Source organism: Mauremys reevesii, linkage group 8 (genome assembly GCF_016161935.1).
Source record: "Mauremys reevesii isolate NIE-2019 linkage group 8, ASM1616193v1, whole genome shotgun sequence".
Classification (NCBI taxonomy): Eukaryota; Metazoa; Chordata; order Testudines; family Geoemydidae; genus Mauremys; species Mauremys reevesii.
The window spans coordinates 81,035,022-81,055,031 of NC_052630.1; the positions used below are offsets into that span (position 1 = coordinate 81,035,022).

Below are 20,010 nucleotides of genomic sequence, written 5' to 3' on the forward strand. Positions count from 1 at the left end.
CCCTCTGGGGCACCTGGCATTGGCCACTGTCGGTAGACAGATACTGGGCTAGATGGACCTTTGGTCGACCTGGTACGTCCGTTCTTATGTTCTTAGTTGCAAATATACTGTATTAAGTGCCTTTTTGTTTGTTTCCTAGCTGTTGGGATGGAGAGAGTTGCCTTCAGAAAACCCTCTGTTATCAGCTTACATTAAATTATTTGGCCAAGAGCTGGCCTTTGCTGACATCAACAAGGATCTCATTCAGCAGGCTATGAAGGTATGCACTCCCCCTAATTTTGTCTGAAGTGTTTGGCAGCTTTACCTCCTCATTCAATCTGCTGTATCTCTGTTACATTGTAGCTTGTGACTGGACCAGCAGACAGACACACATGGCTGAAGAGAGTGATCCATCAAATCCAAAATGGCATTGCAGAACGATGGATTCAGCCCTTATATTCAGGAGAATTTCGGCACATCGTCCCTACTATTGTTGGTCTGCCATTGGAATACAGTTTATATAGTACTGCTGTGGCACGTGCAACAGCCCGTGGTGAGCTTGAGAACATAAGATTAGCTATATTGGATCAAACCATGGGATGGGAGGCAAATTAGGAGGCAGTGGAGTGAAAAGTTATCAGAACAGAAAGGTAGGAGGGACTAATTTATGTAGAGCCTTGAAAGCCAGGACAAAAAGGGAGGAAGGAGAGCTAGTGAAAATATTTGTAGATGGTTGGAACATAGTTGCAGCAGCAGGCAAGGTAGATGATTTTTGCTGCAGTGTTTTGGATGGACAGAAAAGGGAGGGGATGAGGTAAGAATCTGAAAAACCAAAGAGAAGAAGGTGACAGTACTCAAGGTCAGAAATAACCAAAACCTGGACAAGAGATTTTGCTATAGGAATGGGGATGAATGGGTGGATTCTGAAGTTGATGCATAAAAACATGCAGCAGATTTAGTACCAACTAAGAGAGAGAGGAACTGAAGATGGCTCAGTAGTCACTGCATGGAATTGCCAGTAATGATGGAGACAGGAGGTGGAGTAGAGGGCTTGCAAGGGGACACGAGGAGTTCCATTTTAGACATGTTACGTTTGAACGGGTGGTGGGATATTTAGTGATCATAAAATTATGCAGAAAGTTGTAAATTAGACAGTATTATTTGACTCTCTCTTTCACTACAGCAGTGAATCTCACAAACTGACTACACAGTGGGTGAAGAGACATTTTCCTTTGCTTTAAACTTGCCTGTCATTAACTGAATTGAGTGGTCCTTTTTGTCCTGTATTATGGTAAAGTGTTAAAGGGAGGGACCATACCTTTGAGTAACAGTATATTTAAATACCTCTTTACTGTCCCCTCTAATTCTTCTCTTTTCGAGACCTAATTTTTGCAGCCGCTCACTGTATGTAGTCTTATGATATCATTTGCTATCTTTGTTGCCCATCTCTGGATATTTTTAGTCTCTCTTAAAACGAGCAGGCTAAAACTGAACAACTGCCTCCAAAGGAGAGCATATGCCATTGTTCCATATCATATTATTAACTTTTGCAATAACTTCTATCCCCAAATATCCCATTCTCTGCCCACTGGCCCAATTTCATCACTGAGGTATCCAGCTGGGCTCCTTTATTTCTTTCCTGTGATGAATTTTGGAAGTTAAGGGCTGATCGGCATATGTAAACTTTTTAGATGATGTTTGATTCTTATCCCACTTAACTGGTTACTCCATTGACTTGAGTGGAGTTGTTTCTGATTTACAGTGGTATAACTGAGAGCAGAATCAGGACCTATATTTATCAGTGTTCATCATCTTCCATTTATCCAACCTGAATATCATCTGCCATCAAATTCACCAACACATATAAGTCTTCCTGGATTTTCTTGGAATCTTTTATGATTTCTACACATAGAAACAACTTAGTGCCATCAGTACAAGTCACCAGCTTGCTCACCACTTCCCCTGCAAATCATTAATAAATATAATAAATTAACTAGCCTTAGTTCTCGTATGACCCCTTCATGTTCCTGACTGCAAATGTCTCTCGACTCTGAGTTTCTTATTGATTATCCAGTTTTTAATACAGGACAAAACTTTGCTCTTATCACCATGGCTTTTATTTTCATTAATAATCTGTTATGAGAACCTTTTTTCTTTACTCATTTATTTTTACTTGTACCATCTTTGACTTTTTTCTCTCGGTCTCTTGCAGTTGATGTGAAGCTGTCCCCTCCTTTATCTGGTGATTTTAGACCTTCACAGTTGTATGACTCCAACTTGCAACTTCGTGCTGACATCAGCCCAAGGTAAGGAAAGTGTTCTCATTTTTATGTTTCTGAGATTTACAGAGACTTCTGTGGAAAGGGAGTTCTACCTCTTAAAGAGCAGTGGCTAGATACAGTGTCCATTTGCTTATCTGTGGCAATTTCGCTCTCTTTCAGCATCTACTTTAACACCGTGGCAATGATGGGAATCAACACAGAATACTTTCAGTCTTCTATTGAAATTCACGCCAAACTCCATGTACAAGCTCCATTGAAATTTGATGCCAAGATAGACATGAAGGAAAAAAGTTTGAAGTTTGGAACAACCCCATGCCAACAGGAGACTGAGATAGTGATGGGAAGGTAGAGTTGTTAAATTTTTGTCATTTAAAATATTTTTTGTGAAACCTTCCAACACAATAAGCAGTATAATCATTTCACATGATCAAGGATACAAGTGACTCATAGTTACATTGCACCATTTTTGTGCAATGTAATTCATGATTTCTTTTGTTTGGGTTTTAGGGTTTTTTTGTAATATGAGATAAAATTTTCAAAAAGTACCTAAATCAGTTTGAAACTTATTTCTCACTTTCAAAAGTGACTTAGGACTTGGCTGTATGAATTCTTAGTTCATGGCAAGCTACGGTATAAATCTACCTTGCACTAGTCAGCTGCACACTAACTGTCTGTGTGGACCCTGCTGCTGTGCACTAAAAGATCTTTAGTGCACTTTAATCTACTCCCATTTCAAAGGGGGGTAGATCAAAGTGCACTAAGGAACTTTCAGTGCCCAGCAGCAGGGTCCACACAGACACTTAGCACACAGCAGGCTAGTGAGAGGCAGTGTACACCCCTGCTTGTTCGGCTAGGCAAGCCCTTAGGCACTCAGGAACCTAAGTCAAATGGGGTTTGAAAATGTTACCCATTGTCTTTATACCAACCTGCAGTTCATCTAGGCCCAAATGATTTCTAAGTCATGTTATTAGGCTGCAAAAATGCATTTATAAATAGTTATTCGGTTATTACAGTTCAGTGTTCAAAACTGTATGACTCTTAAAATAGAGACATTAATAGAGACATGATTAAATCCATCCAACAGCCCTTTGGAGCTACTTATAAATAATATTTCATGCATAATCCCACAGGCATAAAGCTTTTGCTGTATCAAGAAATATAGGAGAACCAGGCACAGAGAAGAAGATTCCAGTACTCCCAGAAGGTGCTGGGTCAAATCTGCTGAAGGAGCATTTCAAATCATCTGAAAGAACTTCGAGAGAAGGTGCCGTGACGGTAACTAACTCTTCTATGTTTGTATATTAATATTTATTTTCTCAGTACTATATGCATGGTGATATTTGTACTTCTTGTCTGTGAAATGCTACCAGTGTACTAATGTGCTCATGTTTAATGCAGCAAAGAGAGGCTTCTGACATCCTACCCAAGAAATATTCCTATGGTCCTGGACAGGAACTTCACCACAGTGCAGGAGGAAAAACATATACACAAGCCATTTGTGTCAAAGTGACTCGTTTTGGTTGTCAGGCCTGTTTTTACTGGAGAGCACGAGATGCCTCTGTTTTAAAAAATACATATTTTCACCGATTAATTGGAGAACATGAAGCTAAAATAGTTTTGAAACCAGGTATAGTATTGAATACAAGATTTTCTGTTTATCTATGTCAGTACAGCTGAAGCAGTATATCTCCTAATGGATGTATCTGGTGTGTAGCCCGTACAGATGCAACTATAGACAAAATTCAGCTGGAGATTCAGGCAGGATCTAGAGCAGCTTCCAAAATAATCCAGGTGGTTACCCTAGAGTCTGAGGAAGATGATGATTCATCTCCAGATGACGTGGTTCAAATGAAACTGAAGAAGATCCTAGGAATTGAAAATGTGTTTAAGGTAATTGACTTTGAGATGTTGAGGGTGTATGGGGCAGGAACCCTATTTAAGCAAACAAAAAGCAATGGTTTTAAAATACATTATGGAATATCTGCATGGAAAATGGAGAATACGGTTAGTAAGATGGGTACAATTTCAAATGAAAGGCGTGTGTGTAAGTCAACATGAAAGGCTTGAGTGGAACTTGGGTGGTGCATAGACCTGATGTTGGCCCTCTGCACATGGATGAATTCCAGCCTAAATAAGTGGGCACAGTTATTTTTCCACCACATCTTATTTAATAATCATAGCAATGAAGTTGTGCTTCTTTAAAGGAAAAGAACAAGCAAATAGTTTGAAATCCAATAAGATAAAATAGTAAAAATTATTTCTTTTGATGTGTCTAATCACCAGCATCGTTCTTTGAAATGCTGTTGCAGGTTGGAAATAGAACTCAGCGGCAGAAGAAAGGAAAGATCCAGATGACAGAGTTCCGGGCAGAGCCCAATGCTAAACATCCATCTAGTTCATCTTCTTCCTCCTCCGACACTTCCTCTTCTTCTTCTTCTTCCTCCTCCTCTTCTTCCTCTCCTTCTTCCTCTTCTTCCTCCTCCCCTTCTTCCTCTTCTTCTTCCTCCCCTTCTGGTAAGAGGGTCAAAAATCAAGATCCAAAAGACAAAACATTACAACCTGGAAACAGAGATGAGAGCAGCAGCAGCAGTAGCAGCAGCAAAAGCAGCAGCAGCAGTCGTGACAGCAGCAAAAGCAGCAGCAGCAGCAGCGGTGACAGCAGTGACAGCAGCAGCAGCAGCCGTAGCAGCAGCAGCAGCGACAGTGGCAGCAGCAGCAGTGACAGCACCAGCAGTGACAGCACCAGCAGCAGCAGCAGCAGCAGTAAAGCACCTCGACCTGGAAGCAGGCATCAACTCGTCAGAGAGCCGAACAGCAGCAACAGCAGCAGCAGCAGCAGCAGCAGCAGCAGCGATAGCGAGTATTCCAAAACACAGGTAGCTTATGTGTGTCACTAGAATGCGTGGTGGTGGTGGTGGTGATGGTGAAAAAGTCAGTGAGAGTTACATTGCAGATAGCAGGTGGCTTGCTGTTGTATATCAGGAAATTATGAATTGACACTACAGAATACGCTGGTCCAATATTGTGAAAAATGCACTAAGAACCCCACTTCCACCAGGCAACCACCCGTCTCAGGTGACCCCTTTACAGTATCTCCAGGGTTTCCACTGCTTTGTCTGAGATATTGTTACAGGCCACCAGAACTAGGCGACCAATTTTTGTTGGTTTATTGGTCTCTCTCAATGGGGTTTTGCTGTTGCATGTTTTAGTCTTAATTCTCTGGTGGAATTTCCGGGGGCTGCTAATTTAGGAGCATTAATTTTTCTATTTAAACATTTCAAGATTTATACTGTTGTTTTTTAGTCTGAAATCCTTACTTACTTCCAGTGCTGCACATTGCAATGCAATTACAGAAAGCAGGTTCTTCTATGTAAGGCTCTTCAACTTTCTACTTTTATCATTTTCAAAGAGAACTCCAGAGATCTATCAGTATCGCTTCAAGTCAGCACATACACAGGAGGTAAGTTTTCTTCACTCATTGCATCTGACTTGACATGGGTAGAATTAAATCCTGAAAGAACACACATGGGAATTATTGCCTTTGTGAAGGAAAATAAGTGGTATTACAGTCTTTGTAATAGCAAAAACGAGGAGTCCTTGTGGCACCTTACAGACTAACAAATTTATTTGGGCATAAGCTTTTATGGGCTAAAACCCACTTCATCAGGTGGGCTAAAAAACACTTCATTCATTTTAGCCCACGTTCTGACCACCAAGATGTTCGGTATTCTGAGTGGATGGTGGCGAGGGCACTCTGGGGTATGTGGGAGATCCACGCCAAAGTCACTGCTTCCATGTGTTCATTTAATTATTTAGACAAAGTGGAACAGCTCTGACAGGAGAGATTGAGAGAGCCCAGCTCTGGAATACCCTGTAGCCTGTGGGTCAGGGTACTCAGCTGGGATGTAGGAGACACAAGTTCAAATCTCTGCCCCAAGTCAGGCAGAGCAGGAATTTGAAAACAGGCCTCCCAGCTCCAGAGCTATTGGCTATAATGCAGGCTTTCTCTCTCTTGTTTTTTGTAAGGAGCAGAGCTGGCTTAGGTGCCTAACTCCAGGTGAGGGTTAATGGCCGTGAATCCAAGGTGAAGTTAGGCACTTACCTATCTTTGATTTGTGGGGCTTCGAACATGCACCTCTCCCTGGCATTTCCTATTGGCTGCTTTAGGTGGCTCCCCACTCAGCTGGCTGGTGTTTGTGGATCTCTTTCTGAGGCACCTAATTCTCCCCATGCCTTGTAGAGGAGCATGCATACCTAACTTGGGCCTAAGGATTCCACCAGCTGACAGGGTGCATAAAAGTTAGGTGTTGCAACACTCACTGGCACCACATCTAAGTCCCTTCATGAGTTTAGCTCAAAATCCCTGCCATGAGGAACTTAAATAATTTGACAGGCTCTGGTAACTTGACATCTTGGGCTAACTTCTCTTCTGGTCTGAACTAGCGTAGCCTCATTGACAAACACGGTAGAATACACCGGCTTGTGTTACTTTAAATCAGTGGAGGATGCTTGTTAAGGGCCTGATCCAAAGAGGAGTCAGTAGCAACAATTTCCACTGCAGTCAGTGTTTCATGGAAAGTAAAGCGACCAGTAGGAAAGTAAGATGAAAAGTGGTGGTTCATTCATTCCTGGGATCAGGCCCTAAATTCCTAAAGAGCAATGGACTGAGTCAGTGCTACTCTTTTATATCAAACCAAAGCTTTGCTGGGTTGCAGTGATTTGGGTATTATTTTATATGCAGCCATAGGAAGAGCTTGTAAAGCCGAAGTGCTATTTGAATGCACTGTTCCTGTGTAAATAGTCTCAAATAGAGAGCAAAAGTGAACCTGACTTATGGCTTGATCCTGACAAGCCTTATCCATACAAGTAATTCTTACACATGTAAGTAACCCAATGGGTCTGCTCAGATACTAAGAACTACTTGGGCAAGAAGATCTATGGGTGAGCAACAATTTGTAGGGTTAGACCCAAAGATATTAAAAAGGAATACGATATACTATTTTGAAATCATTCAGCTACTCAATTGAAGGTTATTGACAATAATTTGGTAATTAGAATATGCTTTAGCAGAACACTGTAAAAGAATATTCTGCATTGTCATTTTAAACATCTTCCTATGAACTAACTTAAATTGCTCTACTAAGGATGATTTTTTTTTATTGTTGCAGTTTCCCAAAAAGAAAGTCCCAGGCAGTAGCAGCGCCACCAGCAGCAGCAGCTCTTCCTCTTCCTCCTCCTCCAGCTCTAGTTCTAGTTCCAGTAGCAGTGAAGACACCAACAGAGCAGGTTCCCGGGTGAGTTTCTTAGTCTTCAAGAAATGCAGTATGCAGTATGTTAGCATGGCAGCATTGCCATGGACTTGCAATTATTGTCCAGCTCATGGGTAAAGAAAAGTAGCTGCCATATTAAATCACATGGAGCCAGAGTGTGCTGCCTCTTGTTTGCAAGCACAGGAGAAAGATGTCTGTGCAAGCAACCTTCCCCCCACTCTTCCATGTTACGCAACTGTGCCACCAGCAGGAGCAGGCCATGTGCTTCCAACACTCTGTGAAACCCAGGACTGCTTGCTCCTATTTCACCTGGAGAGCAAGACCAATCATGGAGCAGGACCATATTGTACAAACACAGAACAAAAAGCTGGTCTCTACCCCAAGGAGCATACAGTATAAGGCAAGAGATGACAGGTGATATAGACAGACAGGCAGGGAGGCTTTGTCTCCAAAGCTTAAGGCTGAGTATTTACAACAAACAGCATACCTAAAACATGCTGATTTAAGGTATTCTGGTATTAGACACTCTTTCTTATTTCCAGAAAAATGCACTTGTTCTAATTCTTTGAGCTAAATCCCACAGCTTTTACTCAATGTTCACTTTGTGAAAACACCCATTGATATCAACTGGAGTTGTGGCTGAATAAGCATTGCAAGTTTGGGCCCATTACATTTTTATTTATTGTATATTATATTATATTGTATATCTGTCATATGGAAAATTACATGCATTTGTCAACTTGTTACTTTCCATTTATATTATTTGTACCATAAATAAAAGCTAACATAATGTAGTAATTTCTTTGTAATATTGTTCTGAGGCATTTTTTTTCCTCCCTTGCTTTTAGCCTAAATTTTTGGGAGACAGTAAAGCACCAGAACTGGCTGTTATTCTTCGTGCTTTTCGAAATGATAAAAAGCTGGCAGGCTTCCAGCTCGTGCTATACACAGATTTATACTCCACCAGACCCAGGATACAAGTGTTTGTGTCAAACATCACAGGATCAAGCCAATGGAAAATCTGTGCTGATGCTTCAGTCATTAATGCTCACAAGGCAGCGGTAAGACTCAAAAATAACACCGCACTGTTCTAAACACGATACAGCGATCTCAGGTATGTTTTACGTTTTAAAAAATGGAATGTTTTTGTCTCCATTATAGAGTTATCTGAAATGGGGCCGGGATTGCCAGGACTACAGGATTTCTTCAGAGCTTGTAACTGGCCGGTTTGCTGATCACCCAGCCATACAGCTGAAACTGGAGTGGCCTAAAGTTCCTTCAAGACTCAAATCATTTGCCAGCTGGTGAGGTTTTGCTCTTTCATTTCAGCAATTTATTTTACGATGTACCAGTCAAGCTGGGAAAATCCATGTTCAGCAATGAGCTTCCCATGATTGACTGCCAATCCTTGGTCTCACAATTGTCTCATTTCTGATTTGTTTGAGTTTGGAAACTCATCAAAGGACCCCTAAGGAGTATAAGATAACCATCTACTGTACAAACCTACCATACTGTACAAGTGGAAGGTAATCCCCTTATACCAGGCAGAAGTTACTGAAAAGTTAGGGCCAGATTCTCTACGTCACGAAGCTCTTGTTCAGTAAAGCAGGGAGTGAGGTTGGAGCTTGCCAGGGAGTCCATTATGACTCACTGTTTCTCAAAGTGGACCTGTGTTGCCCTGGGGACTGCTCTAATTTGTGCCAGTTGCTGTGTATGCTGGCTCTGTGCCACATAAGAGCTCCTCCACACCAGAAGACTTTTCAGCTGTCCACATCGTCTGCTCTCAGCCACAACAAAGGGGCTTGTCCTTAAAATCTCCTCAAAGTTATGGTCAGATAGAAAATGCCTCAGATATCCAATACCTGAGTGCCTGAGGGACCTGAGTCAACTTTACCATTAAATCATGTTTTTATTTTCAAGGTTTTACACTTTAATCCCGGGAGCTGCCTATATGCTAGGGTGGTCTGAAATACAGCACAAAAATCCTTCTCAACAGGCCAAGTTGATTGTGGCTCTAACTTCTCCAAGGACTTATGATTTTGTTGCCAAACTGCCTGAGGTAAATATACAGCATAATCATGCCATCACATATTTCACCTGACAGAATACTTTGATTTTTTTTTTTTATTAGAGCTGGGTCAACATTCCAAAAAAGTATTTTAAAACATTAGTTCAGATTAAAACAATGATATTGATTCACTGTTGTCTCTGGTTATCTTGTGGAAATTCTTTTTGAGTTTGGAAGTTATCCACCCAGAAAGCAGAAACTAAATACCATATGATTTAGGTGACCAATCACATAGCAGGAGTGAATACTGGCAGAAGAGTTCATGAGAAATGGTGAAGAGTTCATGAGAAATGAATATGCTGAATTATGTTCACATAAACTTTTTGTCAAATAATTTCAAAAAACCAATATTTATGTAAAAATCTAAGTCAGGGGTAGGCAACCTATGGCACACGTGCCAAAGGCAGCACGCGAGCTGATTTTCAGTGGCACTCACAGTGCTCGGGTCCTGGCCACTGGTCCAGGGGGCTCTGCATTTTAATTTAATTTTAAATGAAGCTTCTAAATATTTTAAAAACCTTATTTACTTTACATACAACAATAGTTTAGTTCTATATTATAGACTTATAGAAAGAGACTTTCTAAAAACGTTAAAGTGTATTACTGGCACGCGAAACCTTAAATTAGAGTGAATAAATGAAGACTCGGCACAGCACTTCTGAAAGGTGGCTGACCCCTGATCTAAGTCCTCCCGCAGATAATTCACAAACAGGAAAAGAGGCTGAAATCAACAGATAAATTATTTGCTGTGAATAGCTTGCTGAACTCTATTTTAAATCTGTTTTCTGATTCCTTTTCAGCTGACCATTTATAACAGAGCCCTCAGGCTTCCATTATCATTGCCCGTAGGGTCATCTCCACCAGCCTCAGCACTGCAGGCCCCAATCTGGAATTTCTTTTCTGAAGCACCATCTGCAGTCCTGGAGCATCTTAAAGGTCAGCAGTTCACTCTCTTCAGAGACACAAGATCTACAGGCTCTATCGTTATTTTAGCATTGTCTGATAATACATGGAATTGTTTTTCTCTTATTAAGAAATAAATAGCTCTCTAGTGGGTTTTTTTCATTATGATAACGTTAAATCATTTCCAACTGTAGAGAACATAATATATGATGCACAGAAGCCCCGAAGTATTTATTTCCAGATTGGAAATCAGAGATATTAAACTTTCCAAAGAACTCCTCACATTGGTGCAGGTACTGCTGTTGTTTCACATCCAGTCTGTCTGCAAGAGTCAAGAGAAATTTACATAGGAATCCATGAATTCACTTTAATCATTTGTTCTGGAAAATCCGAAGGGATACATTTTGAATTGTCAGAAACCGCATTTGTTGCTAAAATGTGAGGAATATATATTTCATGCCTTGCTTAGAGATTATGGGCACTGAGTAGCCTAAATCCCATGTAATCCTAGAGAAAAAATATCATCTGTTGTCTCACTGAAATGTAGAGCCAAAATAAAATATTATGTTTAAATAAATATCTTGTATGAAAAGGAAAATATTCATTTGTTTCTATGGCATGTTTTCTTTTACCAGCTCGTTGCTCCGTTTCCCAAGACAAGATCACAACCTTCAATGAGGTACAGTTTAACTACTCACTGCCCACAAACTGCTACCACATCTTGGCCCAGGATTGTAGCCCAGAACTGAAGTTCCTGGTAATGATGAAGAATGCGGAAGAATCTGCTGACCTTAAAGCAATCAATATCAAGCTTGGCAGTCAGTAAGTAATTCTAAAAGTCATTACAATAATCCAGTCCTGAAGTGACAAAAGCAACCTCGAATAAAACACTCTTGGCTTCTGCTGCAAACTTGATGTATGAGATTGCAAACTTCACTAAAAAAAAGAGGGATACTCCCCACTACATTTTCCTCAGAGGGAGCAGATGTTACCTCTGCCACATACTATGCAACTCATCAGCCCCACATCCATTTTAACTGGACTGTGATTTGGCCAGTTTGTTTTCATCCAACTCCTTTTCTGGCCTGACACTGGAAATGCAAAGGTATCACACCATCCAGATGTAACACAGAAGAAACTTCTGTCTAAGGCCTGCTCTACACCAGTGGGTGGGGGATCAATCTAAGTTACGCAACTTCAGCTACATGAATAACGTAGCTGAAGTCAACATACTTAGATCTACTTACCGTGGTGTCTTCACTGCGGTAAATTGATGGCTGATGCTCTCCCATCGCCTGCGCCTCTCGTCCTGATGGAGTACCAGAGTTGACGGCAGATTGCTCAGCGGTCGATTTATCGTGTCTAGACTAGACGCGATAAATTGACCCCCACTGGATTGATCGCTGCCCGTCGATCCAGCAGGTAATGTAGACAAGCCCTAAGTGTTACATTGGTGGTATTGCACCCAGAGTTGTGTCAGTGTTTCCCTTTATAACCTCATGTGCACCTTGAATAAGATGGATGGCAAAACAGAACATGACGTTACCCCACACAAAAGGTGGGATGAGCCCGCGATGTGCATTTATGCTAACTATGATGTTGAAACAAGATAATGCTAAAATCAGGGATATTTAGTGAAAGAGGTTGTAGTCTGGACATGGTGTGTTCATGAACATGATCAGAGTAGAATATAAATTCATTTTTTTCTCTTTTCAAAGTGAAATTGACATGTATCCGGCAAATGGACTTCTTAACCTCATGGTCAATGGTGTTGAAACCCCAGTGGAGAATATCACATATACATCTGACTTTGGTAGGTGTCCGTTTAGCCCTTTTTCATAGGTTGTATCAGGAGAGAGATATATATACTCCAGTAAAGGTATTTTTATCATTTTGGCAGTGATATTGCTTGAAACAAACATTTTTACCTTTGTACTTAAGGCTAAAGAGTAATATTTACTCTTCCCAAATTGTGTATTTATGTACATATTTGCAGATCAGCATTTATAAAGATAAACTAGAATTGGGAACTTTTGAAAAGTTAAGCAAGAGACAGTTGAAGTTAATTGACCCACCGCTCCCTTTCTAAAATGTGTAGGCATTTAGGATTCTGACTCACAGAAGTTCTGAACAGGAGGAAGGGTATTATTTTATCCCAAATGTCTTTATCACTTATATGATGAAAGTTTACCAACTATAGCTTTTCTTATAATTGCTATATCTATATGATGGGACTTTTTTTTGCCAACTTGACTTATATGTGACATTTTGGGATTTTATATCAATATTAAAAATCAATAGAAATATTTATAAAAACACTAACAAAAATTATGGAGAACTGTAGGGATAAAGTCAGCCACCAGGCAGAGCCTGTTCTGTTCTCTCCCTGCATACGCAGTTTGTTCTATGAATAGACACATTGAAACTTTGTTTCCAATCAAGAGAGCTGGATACAATACAGTTGTTCCCCAACTTGGTTATAATAACACAGTTAAAAGCTGTAGGACATAGATGGGGGCAAACCTCTCCAAAACTGAATTAACATTTTGGGAGTCCAGGGTTTTATCCCATTATCATTTACTTGGTTACAGGTAACTGCTATAAATGGATGAGGTGACTACCAAGTTGCAGTCAAGTCTTTTGACTCCATTAGAGTATAGACAGGGCCTTAATATCTACAAAAATGTAATACTAAGTATTGGAGGACTCCATTATTGTTCCCTGAAATAAATAGGAACCTGTTAATATTTACAAAGGAAAATTAATACAAAAGTGATTGTTAAGGCTATAGAGTTAAAATTATGTTTCCCTAGTTCCTGTCAACAACTACATTCCATATTTGCAAATTTTGAGGAAAGTAATTAGTTAATATACAGTGTGTTTTGGTTCTTCAACAACAACAAAAGAAGAAAAACAAGGCTTTGATTATATTTTTACTGAATTATTATAAAGATTATAAAAGATCATTTGTATTTTTATTACAGATGCTTCTCTGATGATCAGCAGTGAGAAGAAAGGTCTATCACTTGTGGCTCCTGACTATGGCATTGATAAACTATATTTTGATGGACGTACATTCAAGGTATTTTTCTCTCCTCTGCTCGTGTTTACATTTGCATAAACTTCCCAGAAAATCCACAAAATTCCATAGTTACACAAGGGAATCTCTGCTAATCAGATCACAAGATTATTTTACCCCATTTAGTGATAAAGCCCCAATTCCGCATTCAGACTCCAGTATCCATACTGATTCCTATTAATTGAAGTAGATGAAACTTTGCATGAGTGCAAGGGTCTGCATTAGTAAAGCCAACTTTAAGATCAGGATAAAAGAGTGTACAGAATAACAGCCTCCAGCCAGTCATCATAATATTCGGCTCTTACACAGCTCTTCTCCTCTGAGGAGCTCAAAATGTTTCACAGTCATTGAGGAATTAAGCCTCAGAACATGCCTGTGTGTTAGATAAACTAAAACATGGGGTGGTGAAGTGACTTTCCCAGGACACACATTGAGTCAGTGACATAGCTGCAAAGAGAACTCAGGAATTCTGAATCCCTGTCCCCTGTACTTCTCATTATATAACTCCTCAACTAGTCAAAACTCTGATTTTTTTAAAAACTCTAATAGAAGAATGGTCTGCTCGGAATGTAGAAGATCAATAAATGCTATGTATAGCAAGTGCTAATTGAGCTATTAAAAACATACATCAAACAGAATGTTTACATCTTCAGCATCAATCATTTAATAGATTAAACATGGACACAGGGATTTTAAAGAGGACCTAATGGAGCTAAGCACTCAAATAGGCCCCTTTGAAAATCTCAGCCAGAGTGATTGTTACGGAAAGCACAGAATCAAAACTTGTTCTTTAAAAACAAATATCTTGACTTTGCCTAAAACTTAACTTTTATTTTCCTCTGCAATTATGTTACCTCAGGAGACCATTCTGTAACAAAATTCTGTTTCATTGAATATAAACTTTAATTAACTTTTACTTTGTTTTCACAAAGGTTCAAGTTGCTTTCTGGATGGCGGGGAAAACATGTGGCATTTGTGGAAAATATGATGCTGAAAATAAACAGGAATTTCAGATGCCCAGTGGATATGTAGCTAAAGATGCAGCGAGCTTTGCTCATTCTTGGATTCTGTCAGAAAAGCCTTGTGCTGGCGGTATGAAAACTTAATTATACATAATGTATGATTACTACAGCTAGTTAAAAAACTGAATTTCCATCCTGTGGGAAATTGACATGTTGAAAAAAAATCTCAAATAAGTATGAAAAGTTGAAATCTTGAAATATTTCTCAGAACAGAAATTCCAATATAATTTGATTCAGAAACATCAAAAATACTTTATTGAAATTATTCATTTTGATAAAGTTGAAACGTTATAAAATATTTACTCTGGTATATGAATATTAAATATAACATACATAATATTAAAATTAAAGTTTAAAAAACTTTAAAAAATGTAACGTTGAAATGAAACAATAAAGCCATAATGAAACCAAACAAGAAAGTCGAGAGGAAATGAAAGAAGAGAGTTGAAACAAAATACTCCATTTCAATTTCAAATAGTTTCAAAAAAATTCCATTGAGAATTGCATCAAAATCAACACATTCCTGCAAAAAAAATTGTATTTCAATGAAATAGCATTGTTTGACAGAAAACTTTTCCATCAGATTTGTTTGACCAGCTCTCATTATTACTTTGAGTGATAATTTAAATTGTTGGATCAATGCAACTATTTTTGGTCCAATCCAATAAAGCACTTAAGCACATTCTTAACTTTAAACATGTGAGTACTCCCATGGATTTCACTGGCACTACTCATGTGCTTAAGGTAAAGCGCATGTTTAAATGGTTTGGTGAATTGGGATCCTTGTAATTTATTCAGTTACATCAGTTTAGATTACAATGCGCTTCAGCATATATAGTGCCTACATTCAATGTGTGCATAGAGAGAGTAAAATTATACTCAGCAGTAAGTTAAGGTTCTTCTCATCCACCTGTAACTGGCTGTAGCGATCACTGAAGATCAGACCTATCTGTTACTGACCAATGGGAATTGTTTCTTCGTAGCAATAACACCCAGCTCTACCAAATATCTACAAATATATTTAATCAGAATGGCCATGATATTCATGCCATTCTCTATCGATTATTTTTATTTGTGCACAGCTCCAGGTCCTTCTCCTGAAGATTGAGATCTATTCTCTGTTAAACTCAGGTCTCGCACTTACTCAGTGATCCAACTTACCCACATAATATTCATTAGGAAATACATTAGGTTAAATATATCCATATTCATCCAGAGATAACGCTGGACTCCATCTGAAATAAGCATCCTATATCCCCATATATATCTAATTAAAACAAAGGAAAATTATTAGTCAGAGATATTGCTTTACATGTGATCCATATAGAATTTTGGATGGAGCCAATTCATTTGATATCAAAATATCACTAGCAGATGGAGAAATTTGGGGAAAATCTAAAGCCATTTACACAAGGTTTTGAAATATCAATGATTGTTTTATTTGCAGCCTGTAAATTGCAGCGCTCACTTGTGAAACTTGAGAAAACAATTCGACTTGAGGGCGAAGACTCAAAATGCTATCCTGTTGAGCCTGTGCTACGCTGCATGAAAGGATGTTCAGCAACTGAGACCACCCCAGTTTCTATTGGCTTCCATTGTCTGCCAGCTGGTAAGTCAACAAAAAATCCTATTATAGAAGCTATCCAAGTATTTACTACTTTAGGCCCTGATTAGCCAGGTGCTTAATTTTAAGCAGGTGAGTAATAAGACTGCTCGCATGCATAAGCTTTGGCATGTGCTTAAGGACCCTCACTGAATTGGAGTTTTAATCAATAACATTTGGTGTGTGACATTAACTTTAGTGGATGTAAAAATAAATATGTTGCCTGTCAGCATTTTATGACTTTTTCCTGGTAATGACTTTTTAAATCTGTAGCTAAATGAAGGTCCTATATTATCTATTGTTTATTCATCACCGTCTATGGGCCCAATCCTGCTTCCACTGAAATCATTGGAGTTTTGTCAATGATTTGGGGGGGGCGGGGTAGGGCCAGATTCTAAGAGAGCAACTGAGATATCACGAATATTGGTATCTACAATACATATTTTTTGTTTTCAAAGTTTGACATTTAAAAAAAAATAGATTCAAAATGAACTAGTATAAATGAGCATTATAATTGCTGTCTTTTAAATTAATGATTAGTTTGTTGTGATGGCTGCTTTTCAATCCAGTTAGTCAAATGAAATGTGCATGATAATTAGGAGACTCTAAGTCCAGTCAGTGTACTAATGAAGTCTGTATAACAAATCTCACGCATTGCAAATTGACTGTTCTTTTTTCTTCGTTCTTATCTGTCATTTTTCTTCACTTCCAGATTCCGCTGCCAGCTTAGTTGAGGGACAGATGAAGCTTGACCAGAAGTCAGAGGATATACAGGACACAGTTGAGGCCCACACAGCATGTTCATGTGAGGAACTACAGTGCATTGCATGAGGCTACAGTTCAGCAGATTAGAAACGTGGAGCATTATTTTTATACTGTGATGCCAGAAAATTCCTCCCAGGCAATCACAGATATGTTAATTTAAGTGTTTAAAGTCCTACTGAATCTTCTTAGAGAAAACTGATCTTTCAAGGAAATGTTAAACTTTATTGCTGTAGAAACAATACTGACTATTCAGACATATGTGATTTCCTAATAAATCTGTGCATCTAAAAAGAAATGGTGAAGAGTCCCTCATTTCACAGTATGTAGAAAGGAAGAGGTCTGTTTTGCTTCATGTCACACACATCTACTTCTCATCTTAATGGGACTGTTCAATGTAGTAAAGAATTGTTGTTATTATTTATTATTACCCAGCACCTAGGAGCCCTAGTCAGAGACTAGCATTCATTGTGCTAGGTGCTGTACAAACACAGAACAAAAAAGACGATTCCGCACCCCAAGCAGCTTACAGTTAAGTACAAGACAAAAGACAGCAGAGGATACATAAAGACAGGGGAGGACAAGAAGTCTGTGTGAGAGGTGTGGTCTTAACACACATGGCCTAAACATTGACAAGTTTTTTGTAGGTCTGGTGGCAAAGGAGAGTTTCGAGGAGAGATTTAAAGGTGGATAACGAGGTCGTTTTATGGACATTTATGGGCTGTGCCTCTCAAATGTGTGGGGCAGGCACGAAGGGCATGTTTGAGAATGTAGCTACTTAGTACCCAAAACTACTTACTGCAATGTATAAAGAGCCTAATTCTGCTCTTACACCAGTGTGAACCAAGAGTTTTTTAATTGCAGGCAGTGGAGTTACCTCAGTGTAAAACTGGTGTTAGTGAGGTGAAAATCAGGCCCAAAAACTCTTGTCCTTTTTGTGTGAAAGTCTGGCGTCAATGGGAGTTTCACCACTGACTTGAGTGGGGACTGGCCTTTTCCTTTTGTGTTTATCCCCATTGACTATTAAGCATCCTGTTAAGGAATATTGCCACCCAGCCATTTCATTACTGACACCTTTTTACTTTTTACATGACACTCTGTTGATGCAAAGCAGAAGACAGTCTAACGGGCATTGTGAGGCTTAGTTAACGTTTGCAATGCACTTTGAGATGAAAAAGTTTTGTATAAGTGCTAAATATTTTAACAACTTGTAATTCTCACTTATATAGCATCTTCTATCTAAGAATTTCAAACCTTAATTGATTAAACTCACAGCACCCCTGTGAGATAGGTATGATTGATATTATTATGCTCAACATACGGACAGGGAAACGGAGGCATCAAGTAGTTAAATGACTTACCTGTGGTCATGACGTGAGCTAGTATCAGCTCTGGTACTGAACCCCAGATCTGCTGACTTCAAGTCCTGTCATCCCTGTCCCACTACATCATGGTGTATTATTTTTCATAATAACTCTTATTATTTTATTAATATTCATATATACAGAAAACACTGTGGGAGATTTGTACAGGTTAGAATTATCATAATTGTGAGCTAGCTCCTTCTCGCCCAGGCTGATACGTTCAACAACTGTTACTGTGTGTGAGGATTTATTATTTGAAAATATGGCTCCAAACGTAGTGCTTTGGGAAGATTAAGTGTTAATGTTAATTAAATTTTCAATTACTTCATGGTTACCCTGTGTTACAAATAGTGTGATGTACACAGCTGCTTTTTTAATACTTGGAACTATCTCAGTATCACCCACCTTAACTACATTGCACTCAGTGGAGTTGCTATTGTGTAGAATGTAGATCATTTGGAAGTCAACTCATTTCTACTATGTCCTTTGCTTTCTAACAAAGAAGTATTAGGACAGTTGCATCTTTCAGCACTGAGGCAAGCTTAATACCAAAAATACAAACACACTGCACCCTGGAGCTGTGATGGAAAATACAGATTTCATGGATACCCCGTAGTGCACTATTATAAGAGAACTCAACAGACCACAGAGCTTGAAATAAATATGAGACATGAACCCACCAGAACTCCAAGGGATGTGCTGGCTTGAGTCATACCCAACTCTCATTCTGACCAATGATAGTCAGTCTTTGGTTGCAGCTGCATGCCCCTTTCTCCCTCCCTTTAGGCAGCAAAGCTCATTCCCTCACACACCCTCTCACCATCATGAGATGTCTCAGCATGGGCTGGATGCCAAGCCCTGCTCATCTTCCATTTATGTTCATAACATACCCACAGAGATGCGAGATAAACATACTTTTGCTGGAACATTGCAATGTAACACTAATTTATTTCTTAGAATTCAGAACAGTTACACTCAAGAACCCAAAAACAGAGAGAGAGAGAGAGAGAGAGAGAGAGAGAGAGAGAAAACAAGCTGCTCCCTGTGGCAGTGAGGCACAATTCGCCCCACCTTGCTTTAAATTGGCTTTTTCCAGACAGTCTGGCTGCTGACTGACTCAGACAACCCAGACTACAGGGTGTCACTCAAAGCCCCCTTGTCTGTAAGTAGAATCAGGAAATCTCTCATGCTTAAAGTGATCACTGGTCATTTAAACCAATTTCCAGTATACCACACTTCCGAGGCATCGTGCCAATCTTTGGAAGACTCTCCCTCTTCAGGCCTCCTCATTCAAACTCAAGGAAGAAGAAAAAAGAACATAATGGGTAAGTTATTGAGGCAAAAAGATTGTAAAAGAAAACGGATAGACACCCCTACAAAGCAGGAGACCTGCCCCCAAGCAAATTCACCTGACCACAGTGGGAGCCGAGAGCCAATCAGCAACTTTCTCAACCCCAGTGGCAGAAGCAGCTTCTGAGTTGAGAGGGGAGCAGTGAACCACTCAATAACCTCCTGCTTCATAACAGTTCTGCAATGCACAAAAGCACATTATCCTGTTTTGTAGGGCTCTAAGCCAACAAGCAAATGGCTTTTCTGGGCTCATGTGTCCTGGATGAAGACTTGTCAAAGAGGATAATTTTCTTGTAATGTTTTTATTTATTTATTTATATTTTTAAGT

The 20,010-nt window shown here is 39.4% G+C and overlaps 1 protein-coding gene across 1 annotated transcript in view; it reads left to right on the forward strand.

Annotated features, from left to right (window-relative positions):
- The window catches only part of LOC120370865 (vitellogenin-2-like), a 28,003-nt gene extending 10,734 nt beyond the window's left edge, over positions 1-17,269 (forward strand). The window contains exons 16-35 of the mRNA XM_039486141.1: positions 140-259; positions 343-532; positions 2,192-2,285; positions 2,421-2,606; positions 3,392-3,536; positions 3,660-3,888; positions 3,976-4,151; positions 4,571-5,137; positions 5,671-5,721; positions 7,430-7,555; positions 8,380-8,592; positions 8,693-8,835; positions 9,452-9,590; positions 10,400-10,535; positions 11,138-11,324; positions 12,221-12,315; positions 13,487-13,584; positions 14,514-14,673; positions 16,051-16,212; positions 16,919-17,269. Coding sequence (XP_039342075.1) covers positions 140-259; positions 343-532; positions 2,192-2,285; positions 2,421-2,606; positions 3,392-3,536; positions 3,660-3,888; positions 3,976-4,151; positions 4,571-5,137; positions 5,671-5,721; positions 7,430-7,555; positions 8,380-8,592; positions 8,693-8,835; positions 9,452-9,590; positions 10,400-10,535; positions 11,138-11,324; positions 12,221-12,315; positions 13,487-13,584; positions 14,514-14,673; positions 16,051-16,212; positions 16,919-17,037 — 3,336 coding nt within the window. The 3' untranslated portion in view covers positions 17,038-17,269. The remainder of the gene's footprint in view (positions 1-139; positions 260-342; positions 533-2,191; positions 2,286-2,420; positions 2,607-3,391; positions 3,537-3,659; positions 3,889-3,975; positions 4,152-4,570; positions 5,138-5,670; positions 5,722-7,429; positions 7,556-8,379; positions 8,593-8,692; positions 8,836-9,451; positions 9,591-10,399; positions 10,536-11,137; positions 11,325-12,220; positions 12,316-13,486; positions 13,585-14,513; positions 14,674-16,050; positions 16,213-16,918) is intronic.
- The last annotated feature ends 2,741 nt before the right edge of the window (positions 17,270-20,010 follow it).